Source organism: Osmia lignaria, chromosome 2 (genome assembly GCF_051020975.1).
Source record: "Osmia lignaria lignaria isolate PbOS001 chromosome 2, iyOsmLign1, whole genome shotgun sequence".
In the NCBI taxonomy this organism is placed as follows: domain Eukaryota; kingdom Metazoa; phylum Arthropoda; class Insecta; order Hymenoptera; family Megachilidae; genus Osmia; species Osmia lignaria.
The window spans coordinates 3373106-3388598 of record NC_135033.1 but is presented as its reverse complement, the minus strand read 5'-3'; the positions used below and the strand labels follow the sequence as shown (position 1 = coordinate 3388598).

General features: G+C 34.0%; 1 protein-coding gene across 1 annotated transcript in view; it reads right to left on the bottom strand.

The window, feature by feature from the left end:
* LOC117605966 (uncharacterized) overlaps nucleotides 1-15493 on the bottom strand; it is a 358528-nt gene that overhangs the window by 325983 nt on the left and 17052 nt on the right. Inside the window, exon 2 of the mRNA XM_034327865.2 lies at nucleotides 13189-14618. Coding sequence (XP_034183756.2) covers nucleotides 13189-13341 — 153 coding nt within the window. The 5' untranslated portion in view covers nucleotides 13342-14618. The remainder of the gene's footprint in view (nucleotides 1-13188; nucleotides 14619-15493) is intronic.

Below are 15493 nucleotides of genomic sequence, written 5' to 3'. Positions count from 1 at the left end.
ACCAAGGAAACGCTCGAAGGTCTGATAGCCCCAGGCCCTAGAAATCTTTATCCGCTCCTGCGTACAGGAAGTAACTCATGTACTTACTAACCAAATTTTTATTATACTCGTATGATTTGGTTTACATATCTACAACAACATAATATTTGTATTATTAAAACTTTTCTTTAATATTTCTCTCTTTTGGATACTTCATAGCGTTTGCTTCGTGGCGCCGGTCGCTGATGACCCCCACGGTATTAGACGCGATAATCACAAACTTGAGTAATCTATCATTCACGAAGTCACCAGATTCGATTCACTTGAAAAGCATCCTGCTGTTTTCCAAAGCGAATTGACAATCGCATCTTCGTGATAGGATCTTCGAAGTTTGCCATAGTATTGCAATCGCATTTCGAGGATCATTGGAATTCTTCCTACTCTGCGAAGTTGATTCTCTGTTGAAAGAGACGAATCGATCTGACACCTTGATGGCAACCCCATCCACGCGTTTAACTTCTTCGAGGAAATTCGATCCTATCAAAGATTCGATTTTCCATCAAGAATTGCCGCGAACGACCAATACAATTCGAGGAATCGAAAGGAAAATAAAGGAACGACCATCAAAGAAGCGTTAATACAGTCTGTTTAAGTTTTAAATAAACGGAGACGCTAGAACTATGTGTTAAAATCATTTGATAATTTAAAATTTTTACTAAAAAAACTGTTGACATTTTTTTAATATAGAATATAGAGTGAGCGCTCGATAATTCCCCGTATTTCAAAGTTTGCAAGCTGGCAGTTCTAGGAAACGGGGAATTATTGAGCATCAATAGCATTTGTATTTTCTCTATAATTCTTTTGTTTCTGTTGCGTTCCTAAGAGGGGAATTAGTGAGGGCCTACTAAATTAGGCACTATACATATTAAGTATTTAAATATTACTTATGAAATTTTCAGCATACACATAACTTATTTGAATCTACGAAAGACGTATTTTAAATTTTCATTATAGGCTTACATAAAAGAGTTGAAAAATTACCCTTCACTATTTTTTCTCACGATTTCAACGAATTGTAATTTTTTAAAACGACAAAAGCACATTCCCGAGAAACCTCAAGTCATTTGGTCCAATTTTAAACGAGGCACTCTGTTTTAAATGGTGTACAAATACTTTTTGGATCCACTTGAAAATATGTAAAATTTTTATTTCTTTTAATTAGATACTAACTATTATACTTATTCTATTTTATTATAAAAACAAAAATGAATAAAAATGTATAAAGAACAAATAGTACGAAAAATATGTACACAGGTACATGAATTTCAAATAACAATTGTATTTACAACTGCAAAATCAACAATAAACATTTTTTTCTTCTAAAAATATCAGTTTTAAAGTGACCTGCACATCAAGTTTACTTGATTTAAGTATCATCGAAAACGTTTGGGATTAATCCAGCTAGAAATATAGGTATATGTTTGAAAATATAAATAATCTAAAAAACCAAATTATTAAAAAATAGAGCAAGTTTAAGAGGATATATGTATATATCTACAAATGAATTACAATTTTATTATTTCTTTTTATAATAAATATTATACTTCTAACCAAATTGATAATTAACATTACTAATTTATCATTTTTTATAAATATTAAAATGAAACATCGTCAAATATTAATTCAAATAATAAACTGTTTTTGTCTGTTTCAGTATTTCATTGCATTTTTAAGAAAAATAAGGATAAACATTACTTATTTATTATTTTCTATGCTGAAATTATATAACAATAGATAAAATATAATAGAATCTGAAAGACACATTTCTTCGAAGTCTATACATGCTCAAGAAGGAAACAAGATCGTTAAATTTTCTTTGATAACAAGTGCATCCAATAGAAACTTTTCGATCTTGATCATCCCCTATGAAGTTACGAAACACACCCAGGCATAACCATAAAAGACAACAGTTGCAAGTTTTATATGTTATGGTTGTTGATTTCCTGCCAGACTAGCATTATACAATTATGTAATTTGATTAAAACCACCTAACGGGACAAACACGTGTGGTTAATAGCTCTCGGGAGTATTTGAAATTTTGCACGCAGCAAATTATTGATTGTTAGATTAAAAAAATTATTGGACTTTAGAATTCAATTGTTGAAAATGATTGAAAATTAACACATTGACTGCCACAGTAACAATACACATTATAATATAGATTCTTATAAGTATTAAAAATTAATTTTGTAACATAATAATTCAGCCCGATGTTTCAAATTATTATTAAGATCTTACAATTAGTAATACTCAAAACGATCCTACTAATTTCGTTTATTAATTATTCGATCTCATTACATTCTTACGATTAGTGCCGGTCACCGTTGTGGCGATTCACGTGTCAATTATTGACTGACTAAAATAATTATATTTCGGCTAAAATTATGGAATCAAATTTTTTAACGAAAGACATTGGAAAATTACCTAATGCCTAAAGATACAACTTTTATAGCTTAAGAAATGACAATAAATAGAGTCTGGAACTGATTTAATATTTTACTTCTGACAACTAATTTATCAATCTACTGTGCACCTACAAGTCTAAGTAATGATTACCTAATGTTGAAACTCTACAAAAGCAACAATGTAGAAGGATGATGTGATATAACCCGAATTGAATTTTAAATTGAACAGGATACTATAATTCTTTCGTGAGGAATAAAAGGAACCCATATCAGTCCATGAAACTGTTAATTTACTATTTCTCTACTGAAATTCATAACATACAGTCTGCCCGAGTTGAATGTAATTTTTTTTAGAACCCTTGAACTATGGAAAAGAAGCCCCAATTTTGACCCAGACTTCGTTATTCAAGGATTAAACGATGAATGAATACGATATTTATAAAGATAAATTGATAACATCTGAAAAAAATTTCAATTGCTATACTGATTCTATTATTATCTAATAACTGCATTGAAAATTTATAGTATTTGGTAAAAGCAACTGTTCGAAGGTATTGCAGTATTCCATATTAACTTAATTTAGTCCCGACTTAAAATTGTAAAAAATTAATTCTTATTCGGATAAAAGCTTTAATAACTTCGGAATGTTTAAAAACTTCATAAGATAATAGAGAATTATACAAACGGAATAATTACATAAACACGCATTAGGTATGCTCACAGTTAGTTTAACAATTTGTAGAACTGCTATGTCCTTCATAATCCGAAGAATTAAAATTAAAATTAAAAAAGACACCTGTCTTAAAAATATTTTTGCTAGTAAAACTGTCTAACCCAATAGAAGCTTACTAAAAGTATTACAAATAAGACATTTTTGTAACCTATTCCTTTAATTTGCAACTGACTTAATTGGATCATTTAGTAAATGTCCGTTCTATTTTAAATTAAATAAAAAGGAAAGAACAGAAAAATCTTATTCTAATCAAATTGGAACTTGGACAGATTAATCAATTATATTCATATTTTACTGTATACATATGCTTCATGCAATTACAAATTAACATACCAAACAGAATATCAAATTTAATATTTAAAAATTTTGTTTGGACTGATAATGTCTTTAAGATTCAAAATAATTTCTAATTCTTAAGGTTTACATATTCTATTTGGTCAACAAAGCTTAAGGGAACTACAGGACGAACGTACACCTTTTCTAAACAGGGATAATGATTAATTTAGTTCATTTTATTTCGATATACGAATAATACTTTTGCATATACTCGACGAGAGTAAATGGCAGTAACACTTACGGGGACCGTAATACGAACCACTGGCAGTTTATTCGACATTTTCTACGACTCCTTGGCGCATTCAGAGCTGCATCCATACAAAAGAAAAAACATTAATTATCGTTGCTTTTGCTGATAGAATTCTTTCTCTCACTAGCTTCTACAAGAAAGTTCAAATAGAATCAAGAAAACAGAAAGGAAAAGTTGCGTCTGTATAGGAAAAATTCTATGTATTGTACGAAAATTTTTAATTAATATCTCGGAAACTAATAGGAAGCCGAAGATACCACTTTATTTTTGGGGTCCCCTCCCCCCTCCCCCCTCCCCCTCAAAATTTCATCTTGATCGGCGACCGGTGGTATTCGAAACTACAGCCATAATTTCGACTAAGTATTCTGCCTTAGACAGATTATGTTCTTTCTGATTAACTTCAAAAATCATTTATTTATTTCATTTTTATTTTATTTATTTATCTCATTTGTCTCTTCGAATTCTTTAATTAATCTAATATATCTGTATGAACCTAGATCTCTTCAAGTCGGTAAATATATACCCTAAGATCGAATAACAGTATATGCCAATTTCCAAACTCTTTATTTAACAATTGATTTATTGATTCATGAAATTAACCTCTAAAGATCTTAATCATGAGAATATAAGAGGGTCTGTCGAGATTTCTTTAAAAACTAAGCAAAGTTTTTGTCCGAATACTTAAGTGGGTAGATTTGTACTTGTATGCCCACATAAGGGTCAAGAGTTCGCCGGCTTGTTATTAGCAGAAAGAAGTAGATTTGTTTTTCTTTCATTTCTTGCAAGCACGAACTTTGTAAATGCAGTTAGAAAGTAAATAAGGTACGAAGGAAAGTATGGAGTCGAATAAGTAATATCCATTAGCGATAGAAACCACGAGATATTCCTAGCAATTTCAAAAAAAAAACTTCACGTTAATGAAATTATACCGAAGAAAGAAAGGAATGGGTTGATTATGCGGGGAACACGCAGAAGTACGAAATGTTAAAAGAAATAATAGAGTAAGGTGGCAGTCGATAAGAGTACGCACTGAAGCTAAAAGTGAAATAGTTTGCATATTGAAACTAACGATAAGTTCAATCATTTTTACTGGCGTACATTGCGGGTGTTTGTACCAAAAAAAATTAAAAAGTGTTAAGAACTGGTAGGGTCTGATAAGTATGAAGTTTTTGTTGCATTTAGTTGCTTATTTTTTACATTTGTGAAATATATTTACGTTGTAATGCGATGTAATGCTTTGAAAATAAGTATTGGTGTTTATTAATTATGCATCTTATTCTTAATGTCCGTAACGTTCATTATGCTTCGAAACAATACTCTTTTCGAATATTTGTCGTATTCTTACCCAACCGTACGTATAACGCAAATAAGTACGCAAATGACATTCTGTGATTTTCTATTAATTATTTCAATAATGTTTATAACTGTTAATTGTTACTTAAAATTTGATTATCTAGATCGATATTCTTTCAAATAAAACAAGTTCTGATTAATGAAACGCATTACTCTGTTTTTTACAATATTTTAAAGATTAAGTGCGTACTCCTATACCATCTTACCCTAATACTGACGCAAAAGGTAGCAAAAAGTAAACCTCAAAATTAATTAATAGTCTGACTAATTATTATGGTTGTGTGATTAAAAAAATTCGAACTTTATAGACATGAAGAATTACACAGGAGGCCATCTAAATATCTCCATTGTTTTTAATATTATGAAAAATGTTTATAGCACAATTCAAATAATTTTCAAAAGGAAAGATTGTTTGTTCTTTTTTAAAGTTTTTTTCCAGATTATTGTCATTTTTTATGTAGGAAAAGTGTATCGTTTTCTGTTGCATCTTGTAGATAGATATTGTATCTCCAGATAACCTTGAACACTAGTAAATAAAAAAAATTAAAAAGAGAGCAAACAAAAAATCTTTCTTGATCACATTTACTATTTTACCAAATTAATATAGATATATGGGCTGAACTTTACCACAGGGGCCCAAAAATTATGGCCTATTTTTTTTATCTTCTTGAAATATTTAACGAGTAGAATCTAAAAATCCCAGTTTTAAGGCGCGGAATCCATCGGTTCGGAAGTTATTCGTGTGTAAAAGTGAGCGTTTTTAGCGTATTTCACGGGTTAATTCGACGCCATGTTGACTTGTAGCCTATTGTCGTCCAATGAGTGGAGTCGCCGTCGGTAAAACAGAATTACATGAGTGGCGGCCGTTTAGGCGAACATTTGAATAAAATGTCTTTTGTCACATTTGAATAAAATGTCTTTTGTTACATTTTTCACGTGTTTTGTTTTACTACCTGTAGCTTGCATTGTTTCTCCGCTTGTACCTCGCAATTCTCGTCTTTTCCTAAAGTTTTCCTTTATCATGCAAAATATTAAATGGAATTTTACCAATTTGCCTCAGTCGACAGAAGCGGCTGTTGCATGGGCTCGCAAACAGATTATTGCGGGTGACTAAAATGTACCGTGTTCATCGGAAAGCGATGAAATTGTTTGCATCAGTCCACGGAATTGGTCGTTTTCGATGTGTCGTTGGTCGCGACAAATGCAAACAATTTGCAGCAACCATAGATTCCTTTTTTGAAGACATTCACCTGCCGTTAGACAAAGCGATAAGGTAACATTCAACTGAGTTTTGTAATTTCGACGATTAATTAATGCATTCTTCAAACTGTTTCTAATGTTACTTATTTTTTTAAGATTGATTTATTGCTTTTCACGAGATTTTTCGTATGAGTATACGATATCGAAGACAACTCCACTTTGTTATCGTCTGCAACAATTGCGGTATAGTTTCACTACTACCGGAAGATAGTAGTGGACCATTTCTCCAGTATTCAAAATGGAAAATCAAAATTAGGCGGAGTTACGGAATCGGGGTCTCCTATTATAGTTCAGGTACTTTAAGTTACAATTCGATATTCTTATATTTTTGTATGATTTCTTATTCCGTTTGATTACTGCAATTTTTATGTTATTTGAAAGATTGACGAAGCAAAATTTGGTAAGAGAAAGTATAACCGTGGCCGGAGAGTTAAGGGCCATTGGTTCTTAGGCATGGTGGATACTTATACTAAAGATTGCCGAATGATTCCCATAATTAAAGAAACCGTTATCACCGGTAGTGAAATTCACACCGATTGCTTCAGAAGCTACGTAGGACTTGCTGAAGAAGGCTTTATTCACAAGTCAGTAAACCATAGCGTGGAATTTATAGGTAAATTAGTCTAAACTTGGCTTTCATTCGATTTCTATTATAATTGGCATTTTTTACTATTTCTAGAGTTAGGGTTAGGGTTAGGGTTAGGGTTAGGGTTAGGGTTAGGGTTAGGGTTAGCACCAGAGTATAGCACACCCGGCATACCTAAGGTTAGTTTTTTTTTATAAATAACTAGCATCCCCGTTGCGGCTTCACCCGCTCTCATAAATAAAAACTTCGAGAATTTGAAGTAATAATTGTTATATTATTTTTTGGTGATCAAACTCTAGTATTTCAGAAAAGTATTGCTGCCTGCAGAAACAGTAAGAAAGCGGCGATCCCATAGTAACGCGTATGTTGTCACGATCGCACACGGATAGGCAGAATTCAATGCGATAGTTTCCACAGTTTTTCGAAAATATCTCAAAAACTAAGGTCGAGCGGCGGTTATATGTATTGCAAAAGGTTGTTCAAAATGTTGATTTCTACACCATATTTCAAAATCATCGAAATCGGAGGTGCGGTCCGTAATCTAAATAATTATCTTCACCCCTGAATCTAGATTTGCGCCTTCCGAGGTTGATTAGAACGAAATCCTGAATTATGTTTTTAATCATTTGTATGGGTGACCTTCGTAAGCAAAAACTAAGTCCTGTTTGTGTAATCCGTGTAAATAGATTTTAACCCTTTTTACACTCTTAAGGGTCCAATTTCTAAAAATTCCTTCTTCGTAGGTGCTTACGTCATGAGAGGAATACACTACTCGAATTTCATGTTTCTAGGTTCAGGGGTTTGGGCTGGGCGTTGATGAATCAGCCAGGACATTTGTCCTTCTTGTCCGGTTAAACTTCGACACCTTCAGTGTGTATATGCAATGTTTTGATTCAATCTCTCTGGCTTTTCGCCAACTTTTATCAATTTTAACAATTATAATTCAAACTATATCGTGTTTGCTGTCATTTTCAATCAGAAAAATCTCACCAATGCGCTAGTAAAAGTTTCATTAAAAAAAAATAAAAAATAAAACAGTTTTATAATTGAATTGGCATTAGTCACACCGATACATATCGGCTCTTTCCTTTGATCATTGGACCTCTCCCTCTCCTCCACTGTCTGTCCCTTTCTACGTTCACGCTTGGCTAGCGTCGCGTGAAACCCGAGATTCGATACCTCGACTGGATATATGCAATGTTTGGGTCCCAATTTCTCTTGCATATATCCAGGATTTACTGTACACGTCCAGAAACCTTCGCGGGCGTTTGCACAACAACTCACCAAAGTTTCATCGCAATCGGATGAATGGTGTAGGAACGCATACGGGACAAACAAAGAAACATTCATTTATTTATATATAGATTTCATTCAAATCCGTTTAGCCGTGCAAACGTGAAAGAGGAACAAACGATCAGCATTTTCACTTTTATATATTAGTAAGGAGTAGGGATATCATGCAAACTTTGCGAGTTCTCTTTTGGATAGCCACGAACGTGCAGTCACCTAACGTTTGGGAGCGGTAGTTAGGGAGTATCGGGCATAGGCTTAGAGTGCTGAGCGCTCAACATATTCTTACGTACTTTTACGCGGATGTAATATCATTTTTATTAACACGTTGAACGCCACAGTGAAATTGGGTATTTTTTGGGGGGGACGTATTAAAGCTCTAATTGCTAAGAATAGTAATAATTAATTTTCAAATTTCAAGCTTACTATTTGCACCATATATTTGTACCATAGCAATATTACTTAAAATAATGTTTTTCTATTGTTTTCTTCTAATTATTCAGGCCTGTGTAAATTGCCAAGTCGGTCACCGGTGACCCCCATGGCGTTCAACGTGTTAAAATAATATAGCCTAAGTCACTCCAGAGAAGGCAAGGAAGCCATTGTTAAAATTTGGTATCAATCGGATAAGTAGTTTTTGAAATTTTTCTGTACATACAAACAAACGCTGTTTCTTTATATAATAGTATATATATGAAGTATGATATCCCCCGGATTTGATAGGAACTGATGGTACTCACACCCAACAAATAAAGTCCAATTGGTCAGCAAAGGATTGGATGCGGGGAATATGCCGTTTTCATTACGAAAATTTTGCTCACCATATTTGCGAGTACCTGTGGCGTAAGTTCTGCCATCGAAATCAAATTGATTTGATGGAATCAACGATGGATGCCATCAGAAGACAATATACTTTTTAACCGTTTGAATTAAATAAGGTAAGCAGAAGTCGCGAGTATTTTTAATACTCATTTCTACGGACCAATCACATTACAGATAGAAGTCAATATGGCGTCGAAATAACCTGTGAAATACGCTAAAAACGTTCACTTTTACACACGTATAACTTCTGAACCAATGGATTCTGCGCCTTAAAACTAGGATTTTTTGATTCTACTGGTTAAATATTTCAAGTAGATAAAAAAAAAGGCCATAACTTTGGGCCCCTGAGGTAAAGTTTACCCGATATATGTATTGTTACATACGGTATCGTACAGCAATCAATCAAATAAACTGAATAGCAAAAACTGTTTTTTTATTTTCAACAAAGCAAAATTTTAATTTTAGAAATATCGAACCGTAAAACGATAATGGTTTCATTTTAGGACGCGCCGCAATTAAGAGGTTAATGAGTTGAAAAGATGATTAATTCAAAACGTCTCCACTCTTTGGACCAAACACGCAATGCACGATTCGACACTATTAAATTTCTATCTAGATACCGAATTTTTTGTTATCTTTTACTCCTTTAAAGCTGCAGCTTAATCCAATTGTGTAGAACACCTTGTTTACATACTTGCAAAGAAACAGAATAATGCTGGAACGAACGAGACCATTTTATAGAAACAAACAAAATTAAGATAAAACCCAGCACGTAGGTTTTGCTATGTTTTTGTTCCTCTCTTTTTCGATCTGACCTAAATTAGTTTCTTTATTTTAACTATTCGTGCTTCACGTATTTTCTCAGTCGATTTCAAAATGTTCCTTATTTTATTTTACAAAGCTTTCAGCTGAATTTTATGCGCAAAATCTCTATTACTTTTCTGAAAAATTTTTAACGCAATATACGGAGCTTCAATTTTGAAGTAAAATATTTAATAGAACCATGTATGTTGAAAGTGGTGTAAAGTGGTTCATTTTTTGAAAAAGTAAGAAAACGAAAAATTGGTGTATATTTTGATATGATCTTTGTACTTACAAACAATTTACAACTTTTGTATAAATGGTCTTATACCACTATTTTTTACTAAATGGTTAATGTCAATTTCTGTTGGATTACAATATTACTTTATCTAGATACCGAATTTTTTTTAATCTTTTACTCCTTTAAAGCTATAACTTAATCAATCCAATTCTGTAGAACACCTTGTTTACACTTACAGAGAATTTTAATTAGTTCATTCTACGAGATACGACTGCTATTATTTTAACTTCTCGTTGCATAATTTAAAAAAAGTACAGTTTCAAATAATAAAACGTATTTTTCTATTTTAAAAATTGATTTAAAGAACATTATATAACATCGAAAATTTGCAACATGGTGTAAAGTAAAATTTATGATAAATAAAAAAACTTCATATCACATTAGTTTATGTAGCATCGGAAGGTTAAATATCACTGAAATAATAGTCAAAAACAATTTACCTTTAAAATATTGTGATAAGCAAAATATTTTTCATTTTTTAAATTATTTTCTTTTAATTCATAAACTGTAACTGTATGTCAGCAAAAATTGACATTATGAATGTCAATTCATTTCAATAAAACAATAATATTTCAACTAAGTCAAGAATATATCATTTTAATATTCTTGAATAATTTACAAATTAAAACAATGCATAATTAATCCAATTTGGGATCCAGTTTCTCTTCATGTACCAGTTATTTCTATATTACATTTAATTAATATTTTAAAATATTATTATACTGGGAGCAGAAATAATATAAATAATTAATTTCGTCTTGATAAAAGTAATGTGGAATGTCTTTTAAACAATCGCTTGAACGCAACTGCTATCTTTATCAAAATATAGAAATAATTATTCTTCCTAGAATTCAAGAATAAAGTCTGTTGGAAGAAATCAGATCTTCTGTAGTCTCTAGGTACATCTACTTATTAAGATGCAAGCTGCTTTAAGGTCCAAAAAATTATTTTTAATTTTATAAGCTAACTGTGCCGGATACCACATTTTTCTTTTTTTAATTTTCTATTATGTTCAAGTTACAAAATCTCTGTCTCAATAAATTTCCTTCTTAATTTCATTATTATTATATGATGTAAAAACGTTTTGTATTGTTATACTCCCTATTGTAAACAACCATGTTTCTTTAATAAAAATTATTCAGTACATCCTTTATTATCTCATTATGTAACATTACCTATGTATATTTTTATTCTTCGTGAATAAACTTGGCCAAGAATAAGCAATGAAGGAAATTAGACTTAATGTCATCGTGATGCTAATAAGCGGCGACAAATATTTTTGTAGCCCCCTATCTAACAATTATAGTTGCGCTACTGATCAAAAGTATTTGAAGTATTTAAAATCTTAATCTTTTACAGAACATCGGTTGTAAAAAATAAATTGTGTACGACACAATTGTATCACACAATGTGAATAATAAACATACCTATTTAAAATTCTTAATTTTGAAACTCTCAATTTTTTTTAAATTTAAAGAACCTTGATTTTAGATAACTAATACAGTATAATATTGTGAACAATATTGTAATAATATGGTATTAATATTCAAGAAAACTTATAGCCTTTACAAATACAAATTAACCCTCGGACGACGGGCTACGGAGAGAGCCAGAATTTTAACTTAATTTTGTATTTCGTATTATTTTCATTTTCTAAATTTTACACTGTTCCTTTGAAAATTAATCGTCCAATGTACATACGAAACTGTTTCGTTAAAAAAATTATATACTTAACTTTAAGTTAATATATTTCTATGTATATGTTTTGTAAATTTGGGTCACGATTGACCTAGGCTCCGTTGTTCAAGGGTCAAATCTAAATTTCAACTGAAGAAAAATCAGCAGAACTCCTATATCATTAGACAGGAGGTAGGTATATATGATATATAATACTAGATTAAAATGGATCAAAATGACTCTGTATCCGATCACAGTATCGATCATAAAGCATTCATCTTCCAATGGTTAAAAATAATGATTAGATCGCACAACAGATAATCTTAGATCTCAGAAAATTTTGTTATCGTGTTATTAAATATATGAAGGATTCAACGTCCAGTTTATAGCCCTCTAATTTGGATCATCTGGCTATCAGTGGCCTTCACAACATGTGACTTTTGTCTTTACTCCCAGAGAACTGTGTCTTTAAATACATATATAGCTTAGAATCTGATCTAATTACTGATTATAAATACCATAAATATTTCTTAAATAAACTACGTTTATCGGTTTCAAAAGTATACAACTTTGAATATCTGTCAAAGTAATTCGGAGCAATGTTATTTCTACTCGGCGAATACCATCACTGAACACCATTAACATTGGCATGACTAGGCAATGGCCAAAATGGTCTCTCAAATGTAAACTGACTGACATAAACTTACTTCGTAAAAGTACCTTAATAAAAATAAATAATTAAACCAAAATGCTAATGTGAAGTTATGAATAAAGGGAATAAAATCAAGCAATATTAGACGCCTGATATTCATATTAGAGCTAGGAGAGTGGCTCACAAGGGGAACGCACTTTTGGAATGGCACTAAGCGGAAATTGTAGTATACATATAGGGTTACAAAACCCTAATGGGTTTCTTCAGAATGGGCCTTTGTTTTTCAGATATTTTAATGTTAAAGAAAAAAAAAATATTATCCACAAGTTTGGATTCGAACCTCACCCCCGTCTCGCTAGTAGGCTACTGCTCTACCACTTCAGCCACGGAACCGTCTTGGGAACAAGATTTACCTAGACATGACATATCAGATACGTGAGAATACCAGAAACTTTATATTAAAATATCTTAAAAACGAAGGCCCATTCTGAAGAAACCCATTAGGGTTTTATAACCCTATGTATACTACAACTTCCACCTAGTGCCATTCCAAAAGCGATTTCCACAACCGTGCGTTTCCCTTGTCAGCCCAAAAGAGAATCCTAGTTACACCAATGGCCACTAAACGCGTGATCGAAGGAATGCAATAATTAGAATGAAAGAATAGGTTAAATGGTACTCACCTTGAAGCCAGTAAGGAACGTTGCGGGATCAGAGGGGGTCCGGGCCGAGGACGCCTGAGTGGTGGCCCCGTAACTCAGCTGATGTTGATAGTTGGAGAGGATCTTTTTGTGAGCGCAGGCCTGAGCTCTATAAGCCGACACTGATAACTTCATTTCTTCCCGATAAAGGGTCCGATACTCCAAATGCTCCAGTTGGTGCACATCCTCGTTTCTTCTTACACACTTTAAACCTCTTTAAACGACGACACACACGCGGCCACGGGGACCCGTCCGCAAAGGACGAGGATAGAAACAGAACTGCGTCGGATCGCGCGAAACTTTTCCTGTTATTTACTTTGAACTTCGACAACACCGGCCGGCCTTCCTCGATAATTTCTGTTTCGTTTCCAACGATTTTCTCTACCTGACTCGTGTCTACAACGAGCCTCTATTACCGGCAGCTGTGAAACTTTGTAGAAAATTTGAGGAACAAAACGCAGGGAAATTGAACGATAGCTGCTGCTGGAATCTTCTTCTTAATTTACTTGCTGCTTGTTAACTCTCACTTCGATGATTTCCCGCGAGATACGTGACCAGCTTTGTTTCTTCTCGCCTTTCGACGGCTCTGTATGCATTCGCCGTTTCGGGTTGAATAGTTTTAAAGCTGAACAGATCTACTCTTAAAACTCTCTTAAAACTCTCTCAACGATTAACTCTCTTTCGATTCATTTATAATATTCATAGTAACAACGTGTAATGTATCAACGCAACAGTGGAGTACTTTCTCCTTATCCATCCTGGAGAAAAAATCAAGTCCCGTGAAAAATTTAAATTCTACTATTCCTCGGGGTTGTAGAACGCCAACACCATCGAGTCGCCTTCTTTCTGCTCCTTTTGATTCCCCGTCGACAGACGCTGTAAGGCCACGTGCCGTTGTTCATTAAAAGGCGAACTCGGTGAACGACGCAAGAAAGGAGCTTTCTCGTAGCCGAGCGACCGTGACAAGGATATTTACGTCCTTCCTCCGCTGCCACTTCCTCGTTTGGATGACTTCCACGTACTCCGCGACTCCTCACCCCTCTCGCGCCCCTTATGACCGATTCTACGCTAGCCACCCTGGCACCCAACCATGAAAAGGATCGAGCATCGTGTTCAAACAGTCCTCGAAGAACCATTGAATAGAATCCTTCGTCCCCGGAGGGAAGGTTCCTCCTCGATCACCTCTCTCCTAGTCTATGCCTCGATCATCATCCTTGACTCAACATCCTTAGTCATCTCGGTCACTGATCTTGTTCAACGACTTCTTCGCTATGAAACTTTGATGATTCACACTCTGTACGTCGCTGGTGATCACGCACAACACGAAGAGAACATTCACTGTCGTAATGAGTAGCGTAAAGTAGTAAAGATTTAAAAGCGACGCTCGCTGCTGATTTTATGGCACAAGACACCTGGAAACGTTAAGAATCATCACGGTTAGAGATAAGACTCCGCCAACGCTGCTCGATTTGATTCAATTTACACGATCACGAAACATTAGGGCAAGTTTACGCCCGGAAGCTATCGATCGCGATGACCTTCTTCAACGTTGTTATCCGTCGTCCGAACAAACTTCGGTTACGAGACTGATCGCGGCAATTTGCTCGATGGAAGATCAAAGCTGTCTATCGAGAGAACATCGCTGACCAACGCGTAATTCGCTTAACCATAACGGAAATTAATCGTTCCTCTGACTGTTCGACACGCTCGGATCTATCGTTGCGATTTCGAAAGAGGTTGGAATTTTTTTGTTGACTCGCCGAGAAGTAGACGTCGCGGAAGAGAAGAAAAGTCGGTCGAAACGTTAGTGGAGCACCGTGTAACGTCCGTAGCTCGAGTATAACTGGATTACCGCAACCAACGACACCGTGCATCGGGACATCGACTAACCACCACGAGGTGGTCCCGACTCTTCCGTTCTATATTCACCCTTCCCTATAACTGGATTAAATATTATCATAAACTGTGCGCGTGAGCGGACATGCCACCTACACGGATTCTACCTCGCGTGATTTTAGCTGGCACGTTGGCGATTCGTGGGGCGAACCGGATCCCCGATGGTTTTCATCTTTCAATGTGGTTATCGTACGTATTCCCATGTATCGATAACGATTATTCGTCGATATTTATTGACTCTGCAGGCTCGTATATTCTGAATTATTATTTTCACCAGGGTTTATGACATTCGGTAATTGTCTACTATTTGGTCAGTATCTCCGATTTTTTTCAAACTTCAATATATTAAAAAGCCTTATTTGAGAAGGTAAAATGTTATTGGAAAAAGTGT